The 19,709-nt window shown below is 39.7% G+C and overlaps 1 protein-coding gene across 3 annotated transcripts in view; it reads right to left on the bottom strand.

Annotated features, from left to right (window-relative positions):
• Nucleotides 1-19,709, bottom strand: part of DENND1B (DENN domain containing 1B) — a 290,895-nt gene that overhangs the window by 83,938 nt on the left and 187,248 nt on the right. For all 3 annotated transcript variants that reach the window (XM_019491193.2, XM_014602934.3, XM_059728432.1), the window contains one exon: nt 10,587-10,687. In XM_019491193.2, the coding sequence (XP_019346738.1) occupies nt 10,587-10,687 (101 nt within the window). The remainder of the gene's footprint in view (nt 1-10,586; nt 10,688-19,709) is intronic.

Consider the following 19,709-nt stretch of genomic DNA (forward strand, 5'->3'; position numbering starts at 1 on the left):
ACAAGCCATTAAGTCATTTGGCTCCCTCAGCACTGCCTGAATAGAAATGCCACTAATGTTTCTAGACAGTTGGTTTTAAACTTTGGGTGGAACAGGAATCAAAGCTGTGTGTGAATGCACCAGTGCACAATTCCTTGATCTGCCCCTGAAGACTGTGCACCTCTCTCCAGGCAGCTCCTGGAAGGAAGAGAAGAAAATGAAGCAGCAGCCACCTTTCAGTATCCCCAGGGTCTGGGCAGAAAACCAGCTTCCCAGTTTAAGGTATGTACCCACATTTTAGAAGGCTAATTTTTAGCAAAAAGGTGTATGTGGTATAGGAGTACATACAAAAATAGAAAGGAATAGATTTATAATACATGTGACCTACTGTACTAATTAAGACTACATTTTTTCTTGCATTTAATTGATAAGACTATATCCAATGTATGACATCATCAGAAAAAAACTGACAAAGCTGATATTTCACAGAAAATACCTACAGAAAAAAGCGTAAACTAGTAGCAGCCACAGCCAGAAATGGAGAAATAGTTCCAAGGCTCATCTTATCACACAAAAGAAGACAAAGAAAACTACAGAAGTTGTAGCGCATAATAGAACATGAATTTAGATGAATGAAACTGGTCTCTGGTGGCCATCAGAAAACATAGATAAAGCTTTGGATGAATATGAAAGAATTATACTGTTCATGTAATTATTTAACAAAGTTTAAGATTATGGATTTTTTTATACAGATCATATATTTTTTAATTGATTTCACATTTGCTTTCTGGCATTATTTTTCATTTATATGCTGGGATAATTAAAAATATTCCCTACCATGGGGAAGGCTCTCCCACCCATGGCATTATTGGAGCCTGCTTTAGCATATAACAAAATAACAGCAGACTACAATAAATTCTGATAAAAATTAGAAGTGTTGGACACAATAAAATTCTCCCTAATTGGCACTACAGAGTTTGTATACAAAGCAAATGTTGTATAGTATAGATCAGTGGTTTTCAACCTTTGTTCATTTGCGGATGCCTAAAATATTTCAAATGGAGGTGCGGACACCTTTTAATTGTAAGTGTATGTATTCACATACTTTTGATTAATCATAGTAATCTTTTGCAGACCCCTTAGACACAGTCTGCAGATCTGCAGGGGTCTGCAGACCACAGGCTGAAAGACACTGGTATAGATGATAGCCTGAAGAAAAACATCCCATATTTTATCTTGAAAAAGATGAGCAGACACTACTTTTGAACACAAATATTCAGTGGTGATTAAACAAGTGATTGCAGCATGTCCATTCACAAAAAAGAAGGGGATGTGATACTAAAGCCTAGCGTAAGCCAATAAAAGCAAAAGCCATATTTACGGCTTGACCCCACTTTTCTCACTATTTGCAATTCCCTGTATTTTCTAAGACCACATGATTTAAAGTTATGGATATATTATATCATATTATATTACTTATTTTCTAATGATTGAAGTCAGACCCTTAATTTTACATTTCATAGGCCAGGTGCATCTGTTTTTCCTAATTCAATTGGGCCCTTCCATACAGCTTGGTTTTCCAGGTGTGTAACCACAAAAGAAGAAAGAAGCCCAAAGGTCAAGGTGTGAGCAAGAGAATGACATTTCAGTTGTCTTCTGAGCAGCTTCCCCAAATTGCCAGATTATAAGTGGCAGCCATGATATTCTGAAGACTGTTTATTTCATTTGCTGTTTGAGGATCCTAACTGTGCTTATGCATGAAAGAATTGCTAAAACCCACCCCCTCTGCAAAGAAGGTAGAAGTTCTGAGCATGTGCAGTGGTACAACTCTAGGCATGCCCTGAATTTTATTTTGAAAAATACAGGCATTTACAGAAGTAATCTGGGCATTTTAAAGATTATATAGTGCTAGCACAGATAACCTGATATGGAAATATTGGTTAAGATGAACAGGGCTAGACTGAAATACAGTAGGCGTTTCCAGAACCCATACAATGTATAATAACTCCTGCCAAGAATTCCTTAGCACTCGGAAGTGCACCTTAAGTGTTCAATTGGTGTTGAACCAGAATATACGGTATTGGTGTTGAACAAAAATCTCATAATGACACTGCCATCAGCAGCAAAATGGTACGGTGATCCCCAAGTTCAGCTTCAAAGAACTATTTTCTAAAAAAATATTAATTACTGTAACTAATGCTCTTCAGGTAAACCCACATCACTTAGCCTTTTTTCCCACATATACCTTAAAAAAAGTTAACCTTAATATAACAATACAAACTTACATCTTTAAAACTCCATATAGTGAACATTTTTTAAAACTGTCTTATAGTGTATATTGTATTTATTTTTGCGAACTAAAATTTCTGGGCTCCTATACATGTACAGGGAGGCTGCTCCAATGTGTTGTAATTACAGCACATTAGAGCAGACTTGATTAACTGTGTCTGCTGGAGCATGGTAATAACCAAAAAAGGGGCGTATAGACTAACAACTCTTCAGTCTAACTCTCTGAAGGCTACTTTCATGGTAATAGTGACATAGATTATAAAAAAACCTGTGATGAAAAAAGAGAGGTAGTTACCCATGTTAGTCTAAAGTTAGGCAGAATGGCAAGGCAGGCTGGCACCGTAGGATGCCTGTAGATGTGCAGGGAGGCTGCTCCAATGTGCTGTAATTACAGTGCATTGGAGCAGACTTGATTAATCAAGTTTGCTAATTAGCCCGCTCCAGCAACTTCCACATCTCATGCATCAGCATCCCCGTGCTTCAAAATGGCGGCAAGGGCACTTTAACTAAAGCTTGTTTGATGATCTTTAGTTAAAGTGCCCCCACTGAGGACATTTCAATTAGAACAGCTTTTGAAGCTGATCTAATTAAAGTGCCCCACCCCTGGAGTCTGCCCTTATAGACTAACTTATTTCAAGAAGTATGAACTTTCATATCCAACAGCTTATTTTGTCATACGCTAACGAAGTAGGATGTAGCCTACCAAAGTTTCTCTGAATTAGTCTAGAAGGTGCCACCTTGCCCAGCCTTCTACAATGGAAAAATTTTATACGTCAAGTAGTTAATTTATACACGCTAATATTCTGCTGGTAAAAAGTGGGATGACTTTTTCACCTTCAATAGAACTATCCTGATTTACAACAGCTATGGAGCTGATCTATTAACCCTACCATTAAAAAAAAAAAAAAAAAAAAATAATAATAATAATAATAATAATGTAGCATACGACTTTTTTCTATTTTTTTCCTGTTCTCTTTTAAAAGTCTGAATCCCACTGGCAAAATTTAACTGATAGTACTAAAATCAAATTTTAAAGAAAAAGGCCCCTGGCAGATGTGCAAGTAAAGGTGCAGTGGGATCTGATGTGGGAGCCCCACAACTGCATTTCCCACTTTGCTACATGTGCATGGCAGGAGGCATGACTGTGGGATCCAGCATCAGATCCCAGCATGCCTTATTGCTGGTGCAGGGGGAGACCAGGATCATAATCCCAGGCTCCCCCTGCACCCTGCAAGCTCTTGTGGCTAAGAACCCTGTCAGCTGATAGAGTTCGCAGCTGTGGGGGTCACCATGTGATCCTAAGGGTAGGAGCTCCCAGCCAATCAAAGCTCCCAGTCATGGGAACACACGATGTACCCCGTGGTTGGGAACCCCATCAGCTGATGGCTCCCAGCCTGGCCACATACTCAATTAATGGCATGATAGGAACCAGCCACAAAGTTATTACAAATTTTTTGTATAATGATTTTGTGGCTTATTCCTTGTTTTATCACACCATTAATTGCATTTGTATGTGGCTGGCTAACAACATAAGATATGATTAACTGGTTAATCAGGTCTTAAGCAAAACATGTGGCAGGGGCCTAATAGTACAGAATCAAATAAACAAACACTCCCTTAATATTTATGAAATCAAAATTGCAGCTAGATGGAAACCCAGTTTGATCAATTTCAGTAAAATGGAACTGTAATGCTACTGAATTACATTATAATAAAAATATGAATATACTTACTATGATGCTATTGGGAGCTGCTATAAGCCTTCCTACTTACTAACCTCTGATACAGTTCAAGGCTTATACATCTTGTTACCAAAAATGTTATTAATCTAGAGCATCATTTCCTAAAATAATTACTATGTTATTCAGAACGTATAAGTTAATTGGAAAATAATTGTTCCACTCTCACGAAAACAGGCTTCTGTATGTCCTAATACAGAATGGACTAAATCTCATAAAAAGACATTTTGCAACTCTAACTGGAATTTTCTAATTATATTACATTCTTAATAGAGGTTCAGTAAAACAGATGCTTTATCATCCACATACAGAACTGTCATACATTCTTATTCCAATAAAGTTATTTTGCCAAGAAGTTATACAGCAAATTCAACGTTTTCTTCCTGCATAAGAACTGATTTTATTTCAAATGCAATTACAACATTAATGCCCAAATTTAATTTATATAAAAAGAACCCTGAAAGCAGACCACCCACTGGTTTGAACGCAAGAATATTCTGTTGGTTGCTGAAAAGTAGGAGAGAAACTATTCATTCATTTAAAAAAATTCAGAAGTCTTTCTGTATGGTCTTCAACAACATGCATTCCTAATTGAATAATATATAATTCATGTGTGTTTTCTCCTTCCAGATTTGAACTGAATAAATATTCTGTCTGATGCTTTACTGTCCTTAGAAAAAAAGAAATTATATTTTACCTTCTTTCACAGCTGTTCCAAGTTCCATGTTTATAGTAACTCAGGGTCAAGCTACACCATTTAAGGAAACCTCTATAAGTATCAGTGGTACAACAGTACATGGACTATAGGGACTTAGAAGTAAGTATGTAAGGCCTGAAAAATATGCATTTCTTGGGCCACCCTGGAGGCATCATCATTCATGCAAGAAAAATTTTATTTCTGAACTGTTCTAAATATACTTGTTCAATTTAATCTGCAATACATTACAGATATAATTGTACAATGGGACTATAAAAGGTTTGTTCACTAAACATTGCCTTGAAAGAATGTTAATAAAATCATTATTAATCAATGTATTTTTCTTTTTAAACCCTCAAAAATTTCCTGTTGAATAGTTTAGATAATTTATCAAGTTCTACCCTCCACAGGGCACATCTACACAAGATACTGAATGTGCAGTAGCTGAATAATACTGCACAGTAGTGTGTCACAGCATGGACAGTGCTAATACGCTGTTACGCAGTATTATTAGGCTACTGTGTAGTAGCGTCACTTAAAAGATGTCCACCAGCACTACTGGACAGTAATTCCGGTTACTGCACATTTATTTAGCGCTTGCCAATATAAGCCCTAAATAAATGCACAGCAATGACTGAACAGTAGCCTCTTGTATACATGCACCCATTGAAGTGTTTTTGTTTTGTTTTGTTTTGTTTATCTTTTAGAAATTAAACTCTTCAGACTTATGGTCCAAATCTTTCCAGTACTTAATGTTTGAATATTTCTTACATGTGTGATACAACCCTTACATGGAGAATGTGTATGAGTCAGTATCCAGATCCATCAGGCAGATTATTTCTCTCTCTCACTCTCTCAACAGTCCGTATATATATACACACTGTGACATTCAGTAATATATATATACACACACACACACACACACACACACACACACATATATATATAGAGAGAGAGAGAGAGAGAGAGAAATAATCTACCTGATGGATCTGGATACTTAGGGATGTACGAAACGGGCCTTATTTGATTCAGATTCAGCATAAATCGGGAACAGTAATTCAGTTTGTTGATTTGGATCACTGTCCCAATTTGATTTGGCTGAATCCGAATCTAAATATTCGATGCTGATTCAGAGTGTCGCAGAGCACTGAGGTGCCCTGCTCCTAGAGAGGGGAAACTGCTGGGGAAAAGAGCCCTAGCAGGGAATAGCAGTCCACCTGTGGGTTGCCAGGGCAACTGGAGGGAGCAAATGACCCACACCTGCCAGTGGTCAGCTGCCTGTAGGAGGCAGGGCCTGGCTCCTATAAAGCCTAGAGGCTGAGGCCAGGCTAGCAGGTCCCTGCCAGTAGCCAGAGGGGCAGGAGCTCCCTCAGCCATGATATGAGAAGCAGTGGGAACCGCAGGTACTGCCTAAGCCAGATAACAGAAGGCAGCTCTAAGATGCCGGAGCAATGTGGTTACAGCCAGGCAGCTTATAGTTATGTTGTAGCCTAGGGGCTTGTGTTTTGTTTTGTTATTACACCGGTGGTTCGGGTGAGGCTATAAGGGGTTGAAGGAGGCCTCATAGGGACCCACAGTGGTGTGGGGGCCCCAGCGCCAGAGCAGGCGCAGTGTTCTGAGGGGGGAACCCACAGCGGCGTGGGGACCCCAGCGCCAGTGAGGGCGCAGTATCCTTAAAGGGGCCTCACAGCAGAGTGTGAGGACCCCAGCGCCAGTGAAGGCACAGCTTACGGGGTGCTTAGACCCCAGCCCCAGAGAGAGGCACTTTGGAGACGCCCCAGTGCGGGTGTAGCAAGCCCTAGAGAGGGGAACTTTTGAGAAGCCCAAGCGTGGGTGCGGTGAGCCCCAGAAAGGGGGCGTTATCGAGAAGCCCAGTGCGGGTGTGGTGAGCCCCAGGAGGGGGTACTATTGAGAAGGCTCCAGACAGGGGGCGGCAGTGCAGAGAAGGACCCGAGAGAGGGTGATGGTACACGGAAGACCCCGAGAGGTCGAGGAGAGCCCCAGGAGGGGGCGGCAGCGTATGTAGAAAGAAAGATAGGGACAATCCAACGTCAATTCCATCTGTGAGGCTTGGGGCGTGGTATCAGGGGTGGTTGGAGCCACGCATAGCCCATAAGGCTAGGGTGCTCCGAAGCACCCGTTGGCAGGACAAGACCCACGAGGGGTCCAGGAGTCTACAGGACTAGAGCGTACATCAGACCATGTCCAAGAAGACGTGAGGCAGCCTCCCAACCAATTTAGACCATCAAAGTCGTGGTGGGTGAGAAATAGAGGGTGCCCTTGGGCCAACTTGACACGGAGAGGGGGCCTTAAGGAGCTCACGGCCCTCCTGCAGGACCCCACTGTTACAGAGAGAATCAGGGATTCGGCCATAGACACAGCTTTAAATGTTCTTTCTACATACCTCGAGGTACCAGGCATGGCTCGTGAACACTGAGATGGTGGGGTGGATGGAGTGTCCTAGAAGAGCGCAGAAGTGGACCGAAAGTGTTTCTGGTCTATTTCCGGGCCTGCTGCCAAGCACACTGGGGATCCCCCTGAGCTCCTGTGGGATGCTCCATCCGCCACACCTTCACAGGGTTCATGAGCCACCTGGTACCTTGAGGTATGTAGAAAAAACATTTAAAGCTGTGTCTGTGTCCGAATCATCGAAGCTTTCTGAATCTCTCCAAATCGAGTTGGAGAGTTCCAGTTCGATTCAGAGAGATTCCTGATTCGACTTGGATTCGGAGATTCAACCACTGAATCAGGTCAAATCTCCACTATATGTATATTAGAAAGAGAGAGGGAGAGAATTTTAGAACTATTAATTTACTGGCACAAATACATTTTGTGGTAAGTCACTAAAATTAAGTTTACTGAACTGAATGAATGTTGTGACACTGAACAAAGAAATCCAAGTAAAAGAATGTTAATCCAATCTATAGTTATGACACTTCCATGCCAAGCCAAAAGGAAACAGCGAGAATGCTATAAAAATAACCTTATTTTGTCAAGACAGTTGCAAAATAATGACAATGCTCAGGAAAGTCTATGATGGTGTTATTATTCTTTCTGAATGGCTGGAATACCCTTAGATTGTTCTAATTGTGTTTAAGGCACAGAGAGGCTGGTCCTACAGCTATCAGTGTTCCTCGACTCAAAGCAGTCAGGGCTGGCAGGATCAGCAGGAAGGCTAGTCTCTGAAAATACTGGCAGGTCTCTCTCTGAAGGAGAAGGTGGTAGTCAGATGAGAGGGTAAGAAACTTTACACCTATCCTTTTGTTCTGTCTTCAAACTTAGGGTCAGTTTTTCTTGTGTAATTCTTTTCTCCTATATAATAATTCCCTTGTTGGTTTGCCTCCTTACTGACTGCCTGCAGTAAAGAGTGATCTCTGGGTAAGTAATATTGAGGCTATCCCATTCTATAGAATGGAGGACCTAATAATTCTCTCTCAACCCAAGGGGAGGCCACCTAGCATTGGGAGATTCCCTTGCTACAGCTGTTAGATCTGATACCAAGGGCAGCAGAGCTGAGTCTTGCATGGATAAGGAGTTATCCCAGGGTCTGTTCCTTGGGACAAGCAGTGGGACAATAGGGAGAAAATTGAGGCTTCAGGGGTTCCCTGAAAATGGTTTGTGACAGCACCCAACACTTCTGTATTTAGGGACACTATCAATTGCTTACACCCCTAATACACATTACATTTAAGATGTGATTAACAAGTTAGCTGTGTCTTAAATAGTAGCCGGTCATACATACAGCTCAATTTAAGGCATGATAATACAGAAAATGAGCCACAAAGTTATTCCACATATAACATATAATGTGGAACAGCTTTGGGTCTCATTTGTATCATGCCCTGAACTGAACATGTTGCCAAGACCTTAAAAGGAAGAGATAAAAAAAAAAAATCTCTCCAATATTCAGGATATACACCCTACAGTGCTAGGTAAAGAAAAGCACATATCAGAAATCTGCCTTCTTTCTGAGTGGAACAGAGAGGAATGATACTGAGAAGAGATAGGGGTTCTGATGTTAAATTCAAGTGACATGAAAACTAAACAACTCTGTCCAAGCTATACCCCTGTCTCAATGCATTTTCTCAAGACCTAGAGGAAAACCAGATAGGAATGAGTTTCTCCAAGAGAAAAGTGTCATCTAAAATGAAAGCCTTGCTCTGAAGGGGAAAAAAAAGGAGAAAAATAAAAAAAAATAGATTTATTTAAAGAAAAAGCAGGTAATTTACAGATACATGAATGAAAGTATCGTGGAAAGAAACAAACAAAACATGAAGGCCTGCCATCTGAGAAGTCCCCCATCAGAAGACTCAAGGAAATACATTCTAAAACTCTTTTTGGTAAATTAAAAAGGTACACATGGGTTATAGTGTCCATTCCTATATTTTTCATAAGAATCCTGCAGCCTACCAAACTGTTATGCATTCCCTTAGCTGTAGAGGAAGTTAAAGAAAACACTAGTCAAGGAAAGAAGAAGCTTGGTCTTATGACTGAAGTACTGGATTGGATTCCACTAAATCTGGTTTTAATTCCTGGCTCTGTATACAATTGTTTGATCTTGTGCAAGTCATTCAGCCTCTGTGAGCAATTCCCAATTTCTGCAATGAGCATAGTATTTTCTTTTATCCATCCATTGTTTAGGTCAGTGGTTTTCAACTTTTTTAATAAGTGTACCCCAGCGGCCAGATGCGGGAGGACGTGGGGATGTGGCATGCGGCCAGGGATGGAGGGTGGCGGTGGCTACACATGGAGCAGCAGCAGTGTTGGGTAGTGGGTGGCATTGGTGGGCATATGCAAACTCCCCACACTGTTTCCCGCCAGCCGGGCAGCGCCTGTGCGACCCATAGTGGGGCTCTGCTGCACTCACCACCCCACTACCTCCCTTCCTGGCCCTGATCCTGGGAGACAGTGGCACGGGATGGTGGGTGGCAGCACTCCATCCCTACTGCGCATACCTCCTAGGGCCTTCCCAAGTATTCCCGGGGGTACATGTACCCTGGATTGACAACCCCAGGTCTTCATTATTCATTTAAATAGAAAGCTCATTGAAACAAAGAATATCTCCTCTTCTGCCTAAGCACATTGCCAGGCCCAATGGACCCCTACGTCATTTGGTATCCCCAGGCACTATCAAAATACAAGTATATAAAAAATAATTACTAAAACTTAAAACCTAATCTCTCTGAAAAGTAAATTATCTCTAACACTATCTGGATATCTCTGGTTAATCATGAACACCACATATATTTTCTCTTAAATGATTGGGAGAATTGACCAGGTAGTAACCAAGAATATGGATTTCAATTTTAACTTGCCAAGAGTACAAAGTCTCTCACAGAACTAGCACACTGTTCCTTTAACAAGAGCATTGTTGACAAAAAATATTCTTTCCCAGTCAGTAATTTAGGGATTATTTATGCTCCTTGGGGTAAAATACTGTTTGAGATCCTGAGACTGACTGGATCTGTAGGTGGTGCTGAAATACAAATATTAAATCATTCTATATAATTAGTAATAATTTTGATGTCTATCAATTTGTGCTCTCTAAACTTAAATCCAAACCATAAATTGGGTGTGTAGTTTCACTCTTTTAAATTTTTTTTTAAATAAACTTAAATGAAAACCACAAGAAACTGATCTTCAGATTATTGTATGCATTCTCTATTAGTAAAATATCAGTACCTGTCATAAGCTTGTTTCTAAATACTATATTAATAATAAGAGGTATAACATGTTTAGGTTCTGATTCAAGTGAACATTTAAAATGATACAAGGGCTCAAAACATCATTATTGTATTTATTCACATAAGTTTTCATGACTAACATAGGATTACACAAGTGGCCATTATTATGAACTAAGCATAATATATAAAGTATCTTACCAACAGTAGTCCAGCAGGTGTGGAGGAAGGACTGGGATGTATATGTGTTGCCAGTACATTGGATATATCAATGCAGCTGAACCATGAACACAAGCAGTTAACTAAAAATAAAAATATACATATAAAGAATTAAAAAATAATAGTACAAAGGAAGCAAAGAATGTAAAATAAAATGTTTATATCTTTAAATACTTAATTGCAGGTAAAAATAAAATATTAATATAGCATAGTTAAAGATATTTTTAAAAGTTAAGATTCATCTACAATGAAACATGGTTACATGTTGAAACATTTACAAAATGACAATGGGACACAAACAGATTGAAAAGTTAACCCTGCTTAACTAGCACCGTCCCTCCAAAAAAAAAAGAAGAAAAGAAAAAAAGATGGTCTTTGCATTATGCCTCCATGGTCAAAAAAACTCAGGCATTATGATCATGAACACTTGGGAATCAGATGTGTTAAACTGCATTTGGTTAACCTGAACAGAGTAGAGGGCAAAAGAAACTTTCCATTACTATTCTGCATCTCTATTCAGGTGAAGAGAATAGTATGTGGTGCAACTGGCCCTGGTGCCAGAAACACAGCCACAGAACAGGACTTAAACATCTCATCGGGACACAATTGGTCATAATCTGAGACCAATTTCTACTACTGGTGCTTAAGTCTCCTCTCCTCCTGCTTCATTTGTCACATAACACCTACTGAACAGAAACAAGGAAAGTTTAAGTGCTACCATGTTTACAAAAGAAAGCCAAAAATGTTATAACCAATCAAATGGCTATCCAAGGTTCAGGTAAATAGTACTGATGCTTATTAGGCATGTTCTTTGTTGTGGTGAATTTAAGCACTACAAAAAAAATAACTTAGGTCCCATCCATAAAGTTAGCACTGAAATGGTATGCTTTTTAATAGAGGAAAACACCTTCATGGAACAAATCAGCAGTTGAAGCTTAACAGCCTGGGCATCCTGGACAGTTACACTGGCATATAAAAATTAGACTGCAATTTTGTGTATACATTTTAAACTAAAAATGGAAAAATAATTATAAGAGCATCTCAGCAGAAATCACAGACAATTACAATTTGTGCAGCACAGTTTGCTCATCACTCAGATTAATATAACACGATTAAATATGGAAAAGAAGAGGCTCTGAAAGCTCCTGAGGGATATCATTAGGGCAAATTGCCAAAGAATGAAACATGAGCCAGTCAGGAGATTCTGGAAGCTGCAATAATACCAAGGGACTTGAATGTTCGACAGTTGGAGCTTCGGTAATGTGTGAACTGCAGGTTACGGTATCAAGAGACTCTGTTCACTGACACATAGAATGTCACTATTGACCAGCGAACTGCCCAAGCTTGACAGCTATACTATGGGAAGCCAAGTATATCATAATTCCATATTTAAACTGTTCATTTTATATTAACATTTTGCCTCCTATCTTCACGTCAAACATCTGCAATTAAATTGTTTTTAGATTTAAGATAATGGACGTTTAATAATTATTGTTTTATTGCAGAGAATTAATTAAATGCTTTCTTGGCAGATAAATATAATTCCTTTCCTCCTTCTATACATTGCCATTTCCTGGATTTTGTATTGCTTTCCTTTACAGTGTAAATAATATTTTTGATGCTATACACAAATTTAGTACTATATTTTCAAGTATTTTATACAAATTGGATATGGACTTGTAAATTCCAATATTTATATTCTACTTCATATTTCAAGCCAGACTACCCATATAAAGATTATGGTTTCAGATATTCCAATTGCAGACTGATATAAAGCAAACCAAACAACTAATCATGAGAGTCCCATAATTTTGATACCAAGCTCTTTCTTGGTAGACCATTTTAGAATTCTGAATTTTACTTTATTACCTATGTAAGGAGTTTGTAATGTACGTAAGGAGACAGATGGTTATAAGGAGACAAACATATTTACATATACCAGCATTTTTACCAATAGTTATGTTAAAAACCAAAGTCTATATTATGTTCTAGTTCATGTTGATTACCAGAAGCCATCTAGAAAATGGATAACTTAACTGCAAAACTATTTAAGGCATTATTAATTGATCTCCGATTTTTTTCTAATTCATATGTTGGCTTGTCATTCAGAAGATGTGGGTTCATTCAATGTTTTTAATAAAATTAATGGACCATATTTTACCTGGCAATCAAAGTATGGGATTAACTGGTTTATTCATGTAGCAATGTTTCATTATATTTGTCCCTAAATTTTATACTAGCTACATGAAAAATGTATTGTTGAAATATTGCTGCCTGTTACTTCAACAAGACTAAGTAGGCTCTCCTGCAATAGCTTTAAAAATGTACCCTTGGGAGGAATATAAATATTTAGTATGCGTTCTAGCTTCCTATGAAATTCTGAGATACAAACAGGTATAATACTTCTCAACTGTATGACATTTTAAATGCTGTCTCAATTTTATCTAAAAACACTCGCTAGGTGAAAGTGTTTTGTGCTTTTGTATTCGTATTTTATTTTACCTTTGGTGTATAGCTTTCTTTCTGACTATATTTTTGACTTGGTTATAATGTTTTTACTCAAATGCATTAGCCATTCCTATTTCTGTATCTGTAGCAACCCCCTCTGCTAGACAAAGGCAAGTACAGGGACTTTTGCAAATACTGGGATTAAGTTGCTGTTATATTTATGGTTATTTAAAACTAATGCAAAATTACAAAGTAAAGCATTTAAGGGTCACAGTTGTACCTGACCATTTGACTCCCTGAGTTCAGTAGTTTATAAGATTCTTCACAGTATGCAGTGGGGTACTGGAGGGATCTCTAATAATCTTGGAAAGGAAGTAGATACTTGACACCAGGCTACCATGTCATTGGTAAGAGAACTACAAAGCATGATACGGAAGAATGGTGGTTCCCAGATCTGCACAAGACAGCTATATATGACCACAAGAGTGCAGTATTTGGCATTTTGTGGAGATCTGAGCAAAGAGGGCATGGGGCAGAAAGTAAAGCCTGGGTTTCACAGAGCGGAGAAAGAGGGCATAGAAATCAATGCCTGTGGTCGAAATAAGTTGCAAAGAGTGTAGCTTATGAGAGTTTGTTGCAGAATTTCTTGTTTAGGAAGAAGAGAAGAGTTAATTGGAGACTAGCTCCAGACTCAACTCTGTTTCAAGGAGGACTGCTGAGAATTACAAAAGAGCAAATCTCTAGCTAAGAGAAAAACTAGCTAAAGCATAAAATATTTTTATTGTGGAGATAGTTTACTGAAAAAGCTATCTTGAATGCTTCCTCAAGTCTTTGAGTTGTGTTGCTATATTAACTGAGAAGTGTAATCAATTTATCTATTAAATTACTATAGATATGAATTTAGAGATGCAAAATTGTAAATCACATGAAATAACTGTGAATCATCACACAAGTAAACTCCACAGAAAATGCCCTGGATTGTTAAGGGAATTACATAGCAATTTCAAAGTCAGAACTGTTCAGTGAAAGATGCAGAAACTGGAATTTCACTCTGCTGCAAAAATGTCTCTCTCTGTTTGGCAAAACTGCTTTATACCAGCTCTCTCCTCCTTGCCCTCTACTCCTCCCCAAGCCCCTCCCAATATTTCAATACATTTCTAGGATTCTGGATATTGTGCAAAGATTTAGAAGTTCTGTGTCTCTGCTTACCTTACTGAGTTTGGCTACGCTGTTAACAACAGTGGCAAAACTGCTGTCAAACAATGCACAGTAAGTTTTATTTGATAACGTCTCTCTTATTTTCAGGCAAGAACATAGTGCTGAGAAATCCTCATCAGTACCAAATTTTCTGCCTACTAATGAGACAGCCTGGGTTTGTTAGTTACTATCATCTCTATATTCTCATCTTTGTTTTGATACTGTTGGTAGGGCTGGTCAAAAAATTGTCAGAAAGGAAAGTTTTTGCAAGATCAGTACAGTTCTCAAAATCTTTTACTCAAAAATCATTGAAAAAATATTTTGAAGATGGCTAAACATTTTATTTCAACATTTTCAGAGCAGTGGTTTTGTTGTTTATACTTCAAAACAAGTTTTCATTCCAGAATTTAATACAGTAAGATAAAATATCAACATGCTTTGATTCAAAACAAAATGTTTTGCCATACCGAAACAAAATGTTTGAATATTAGAAAACACCAGATCGTAAAATACTAGATCAGGGCAGGACAGGTTTGTTCTTTCCTAGTAATGTTAAAAGACTACAGCTGTCCCTTCATTCACATGTGGATGTGACAATTCTGATATTTGTCTCTGGGACTCCAATGTTCAATTGTATCAATGCATCTTTACTGTGGTTTTTCAAAAAGACTGGTCCTGTCACTAGTGCAGCCTGAGGTAACAATTGTCTAGGAGCGTCAGAGGGGATTCTGTGAATATGTTTTCGTTGATGGATTGGGTTTGGATTTTTGTTTTATGATTTAAAGTCCACTGTGGAATACAACAAAACTACTAAAATTCTAGTATTATATACACTTTCTCACCTCCTGGGAACCAAATATGGAATTGTGTATAAAATCAGTCTAACATAGATTCACAGATGGTAGGGTTGGAAGGGACCTCAACAGATCATCAAGTATGACCCCTGCCTAGGCAGGAAAGAGTGCTGGGGTCAGATGACCCCAGCCAGATGCCTATCCAGCCTTTTTCAAAGACCCCCAAGGTAGGGGAGAGCACCACCTCCCTTGGAAGCCCATTCCAAATTTTGGCCACCCTTACCGTGAAGAAGTTTTTCTTGATATCTAGCCTAAATCTACTCTCTGTCAGTTTGTGACCATTGTTCCTTGTTACCCCAAGAGGCGCCCTGGTGAACAGAGCATCTCCAATCCCTTGCTGCGTCCCCCTAATGAATTTGTAGGCGGCCACGAGATCACCTCTCAGCCTTCTCTTGTGGAGGCTGAAGAGGTCCAGGTCCCTCAGTCTCTCCTCATAGGGCTTGTCCAGTAAGCAATTACCATACGGGTGGCCCTCCTCTGGACCTTCTCGAGTCTATCAACATCCTTCTTGAAGTACACTGCCCAAAACTGGACGCAGTACTCCAACTGAGGTCTGACCAGTATTGCATAGAGGGGAAGTATCACCTCCTTGGTTCTATTTGTCATGCACCTGCTGATGCATGATAAAGTGCAGTTAGCTTTGCTGATGATTTTGTCACACTGACGACTCATGTTCATCATGGAGTTCACAATGACTCGGAGATCCTTTCTGCTTCTGTGTTGCTGAGGGGATCACTACCCAGCCAGTAGGTGTGCTGGAGATTTTTGCACCCTAGGTGCAGCACTCTGCACTTGTTCTTGTTGTACTGCATCCCACTGTGTACTGCCCACTTTTCCAACCTGTCCAGGTCTGCCTGCAATCGTTCCCTACCCTCCAGAGTGTCCACAATTTAGTATCATCCACAAATTTGGACAGAGTACACTTCACATCCACATCCAAGTCACTGATGAAGATACTGAAGAGTACAGGTCCAAGGACCGAACCCTGGGGGGCCCCACTACCCACATCCTTCCAGGTCGATACCGATCCGTCTACTACTACTCTCTGGGTGCAACTGCTAAGCCAATTTGCCACCCACTGGTCTGTGTAATCATCTAAGCCACAGCCTCTTAATTTATTTATGAGAATGGGATGAGATACTGTATCAAAGGCCTTGCTAAAATCCAAAAAACTGATAATCACCTCTACTCCCACGTCGAAGTGTTTTGTGACCCTGTCATAGAACGAAACCAGATTAGTCAGGTATGATCTGCCTGCTACAAATCCATGCTGGCTGCCCTGCTGCATTATTTTTCCCACTGGACTCCTACAGGTATGATCCTTCGTAATTTTTTCAAAGACCTTTCCAAGGGTGGAAGTGAGACTAACTGGTCTATAATTACTCGGATCCTCCTTCCTCCCCTTCTTGAAAATAGGGACCACAATGGCCCGTTTCCAGTCCGCTGGGACCTGACCCAAGCACCATAAGCAGTCAAACAGCCGTGCCAATGGTTCTGCTATGACACCAGCTAATTCCTTCAGTACTCTCAGATGTAGCTCATCCAGGCCTGCTGACTTAAACACATCCAGTCCATCCATGTGACTGCACCCAGTCAGTGTCGACAGCTGGTGGGCTAGTGTCCCTCTGATGCCCATCTAAGAACCCATTAGGAGACTTATCTTGATCCCTGTTCAAGAACACTGAGGCAAAAAACTCATTGAATAGGTCAGCCTTGTCCCCCCTCTGTCATTAATTGCCCCTTCTTGTTCAGTAGGGGTCTTATGCTGCCCTGCATTTTTCTTTTACTCCCTACATACCTAAAAAAAGACTTTTTGTTGTCTTTAATTTGTGTTGCCAGCCTCAGCTCTGTAGTTGCTTTGGCTTTTCTAACTGCCTCCCTGCAAGTGTGGGTCAAGTGGGTATACTCTGTCTTGGTAGCTTCACCCTACTTCCACTGTCTATATGCCTTCTTTTTTGCCCTGGGGCTCCCCTGAATAACATTCATACTTTTTTAGCAAGTACTAAATACATTCACAGTAACAACAGCTACTGCACAGTAGTGCTGGCAAACATCTTTTAGGCGACGCTACTTCGCAGTAGTCTAATAATACTGTGCATTAGCATCTTAGCACTGTCTGTGCTGTGACATGCTCCTATGCAGTATTTTTTGACTACTGAGCAGTCAGCATCTCATGTAGATGTGCACCCCTTGTATATGACTTTTTGGAATAATGCAGTAAATAATCCAGTTTAAGAATGTAACCTGAATTCCCCACAGAATTGCAGGAGTCTTCATACAGGCCCACAGGAACAGTTTCTCCAAAAAATCATACTTATTGTACTTTCAGAAATGTACATGACCTATCTATAGTAGACTCAATATGAATCAGGAACTGTGAGGAAAATGTAACCTAATTATTTAACCTAGCATAAAGGGGAGTTGCATTTAGTATTGTGTGTTTTTCCAGCTGCTGTAATACTGAAACATTTAAGATTTTTCTCTGAAAAAACTAACCAGTTAAGCATCAGCTAAAATAGTCTACTTTTTCAATAATCTGATTTTATAGTATTTCTATTAATTAAGGTTCCATATCACTCATTACCACAGTATCTGAGCGTAGGTTAAAAATAACAAATACCTATGGTTCAAGGCTGAATAATAAACATGATTTCAGTCCCAATGGATTTCCCCTATGGAAATACACCCATCTAGAACACTGATTTTAAAATGAGGCAAAGTTGCTGTCTTAAGATGCTTTCTCCTTATAGTCTGGAATCTGTCAACAAGAGAAGCAATTTTGTTTTGGTTGTTAAAATTCTGCATTTTTTTAAAAAAATTCTGTAGAAACTCTGCAATCTGTTTGAAACAATAGTACTTAGTTTGAACATTTTCAGTAAACAGACTTCTACTTTATATTTATTTGATAGCTGTTTGCAAATTCATCTAATTCAAATAAATAATGTGAAAACAATTATCCTATGTAGCAGACAAAACCATTTTTTCTTATCTGGCACTTGGCATTATGCCAGTTACTATGTTCAAAGCAATTTCTGCAACTAAAGGTAAAAATGAGAGAGAATACAGATGACAATATCTACAATCAAGATAATACGAAAAACAGGAATGTATAAATTGATTAGTAGCATGTTCTATGAAAGTCAAGAATAGCAACTCCAAGAAGACAAAATGTCTTAGAAAAATTAACCTGTGGTGCTATGCAGTCTCCTTGTACAATCCGATCTCTAATGAGCATTGGAACTGATTACATAAATAGGTTGTGGAATCTCCATCATTGAAAGTTTTTAAGGGCAGAGTTTTACATACACTAGGCTGGTAGGGTTGAGGCACGGCTGATCCTGCCTTGGGCAGAGGTTTGGACTAGACAACCTCCTGAGGTCCTTTCTACTCCATTTTTCTATGATTCTACTGTGCATAAAACCATTTTCTCAAAAATATCCTCTAACTCTGTCAGTTGCTTGAAATGTCACATCTACAAATGAGTACTGTCATCCTCTTTGCTTCTACACTTAAGATCCTACAGGCTGAAAGGTTACTTTTCCTCCCATTGACCTGGCCACTAACTCATTTGGGAACACTTTGTGCAATAAATCATGCAGTGTAGTCTCTCCTTCTTCCCTTGATTTCTCCCACCTATTTGATGGGGCTACCATTGCTGTGGTCTGAGCAAACTGACTTCCTTTCATATAAGGTACAGCCTCCCCTTCATATAATATAGGTATAGATCAAAGAGGATTGTCTCCCAACTCTATCATATATTAAGATCCCCAACCATCTTTTTTTACCTCCTTAGTGACTTTCCTAAGGGGTTGCACACATCCAACTCTAATTTACTAAGTATTTGGACACCCTGGATGCCACTAGTGAACAAGCAGGTGTGCTGAATACCAGGCACTGGGTGAGTTATGACATTTGAACCTAAACCCTCTTATCTAACTAGGTCCATGACCTACTGTGGGAAGATGAAAAGAACCACCCTTTCTTCAGCCACTCTGGCAGGAATAGGAAAATTCTAACCCCAAAGAAAGGAAGACAACCAGAACAATACCCATAGCAGAACATTAGTTTCACCCAATTCTAACTTGTAATTTCCAGAGCTACTGCAAGAGCCCCTGGGTCCACAACCTGACCTTGCAGAAAGGGGTACCAAACTTCATCTCCAGAAGCCACCTCACCACCAATAGCACACCACCAAGCTGATTTATTTCCTCAACTCAGCCTGCTCCGAGTGGCTCCCAGCAAAAGCCCTGGCTGCCTGGTTGGTCTGAACTCTGTACACTTCGCATCCTACCTCTTATCTGAAGTGAAGACCCAACAAGAATAGTGGTGGAATCTGCTTTGAGATCCTGCCAGCCAAGTCACTGTACACGTGGACAATCAATTTAGTCTCATGTCCTCCAGTGCCCACACCCATGTCCTGGACACCCAGTCCCAATACAACATGGAGCAGCAACACCAAGGCAAACCTGCTTGACCTGGTGCACCTTGTACAAGTTGCCCATCATCAAGGTAACTGGAAATCCCCAAGATGCCTTGGCCACCACCCCTTTTGCTCACCACTTAAATATGATGGCATGAGTGGCTTGTCCTTTCTGTGATAAGGAGG

Source organism: Alligator mississippiensis, chromosome 5 (genome assembly GCF_030867095.1).
Source record: "Alligator mississippiensis isolate rAllMis1 chromosome 5, rAllMis1, whole genome shotgun sequence".
Lineage (NCBI taxonomy): Eukaryota > Metazoa > Chordata > Crocodylia > Alligatoridae > Alligator > Alligator mississippiensis.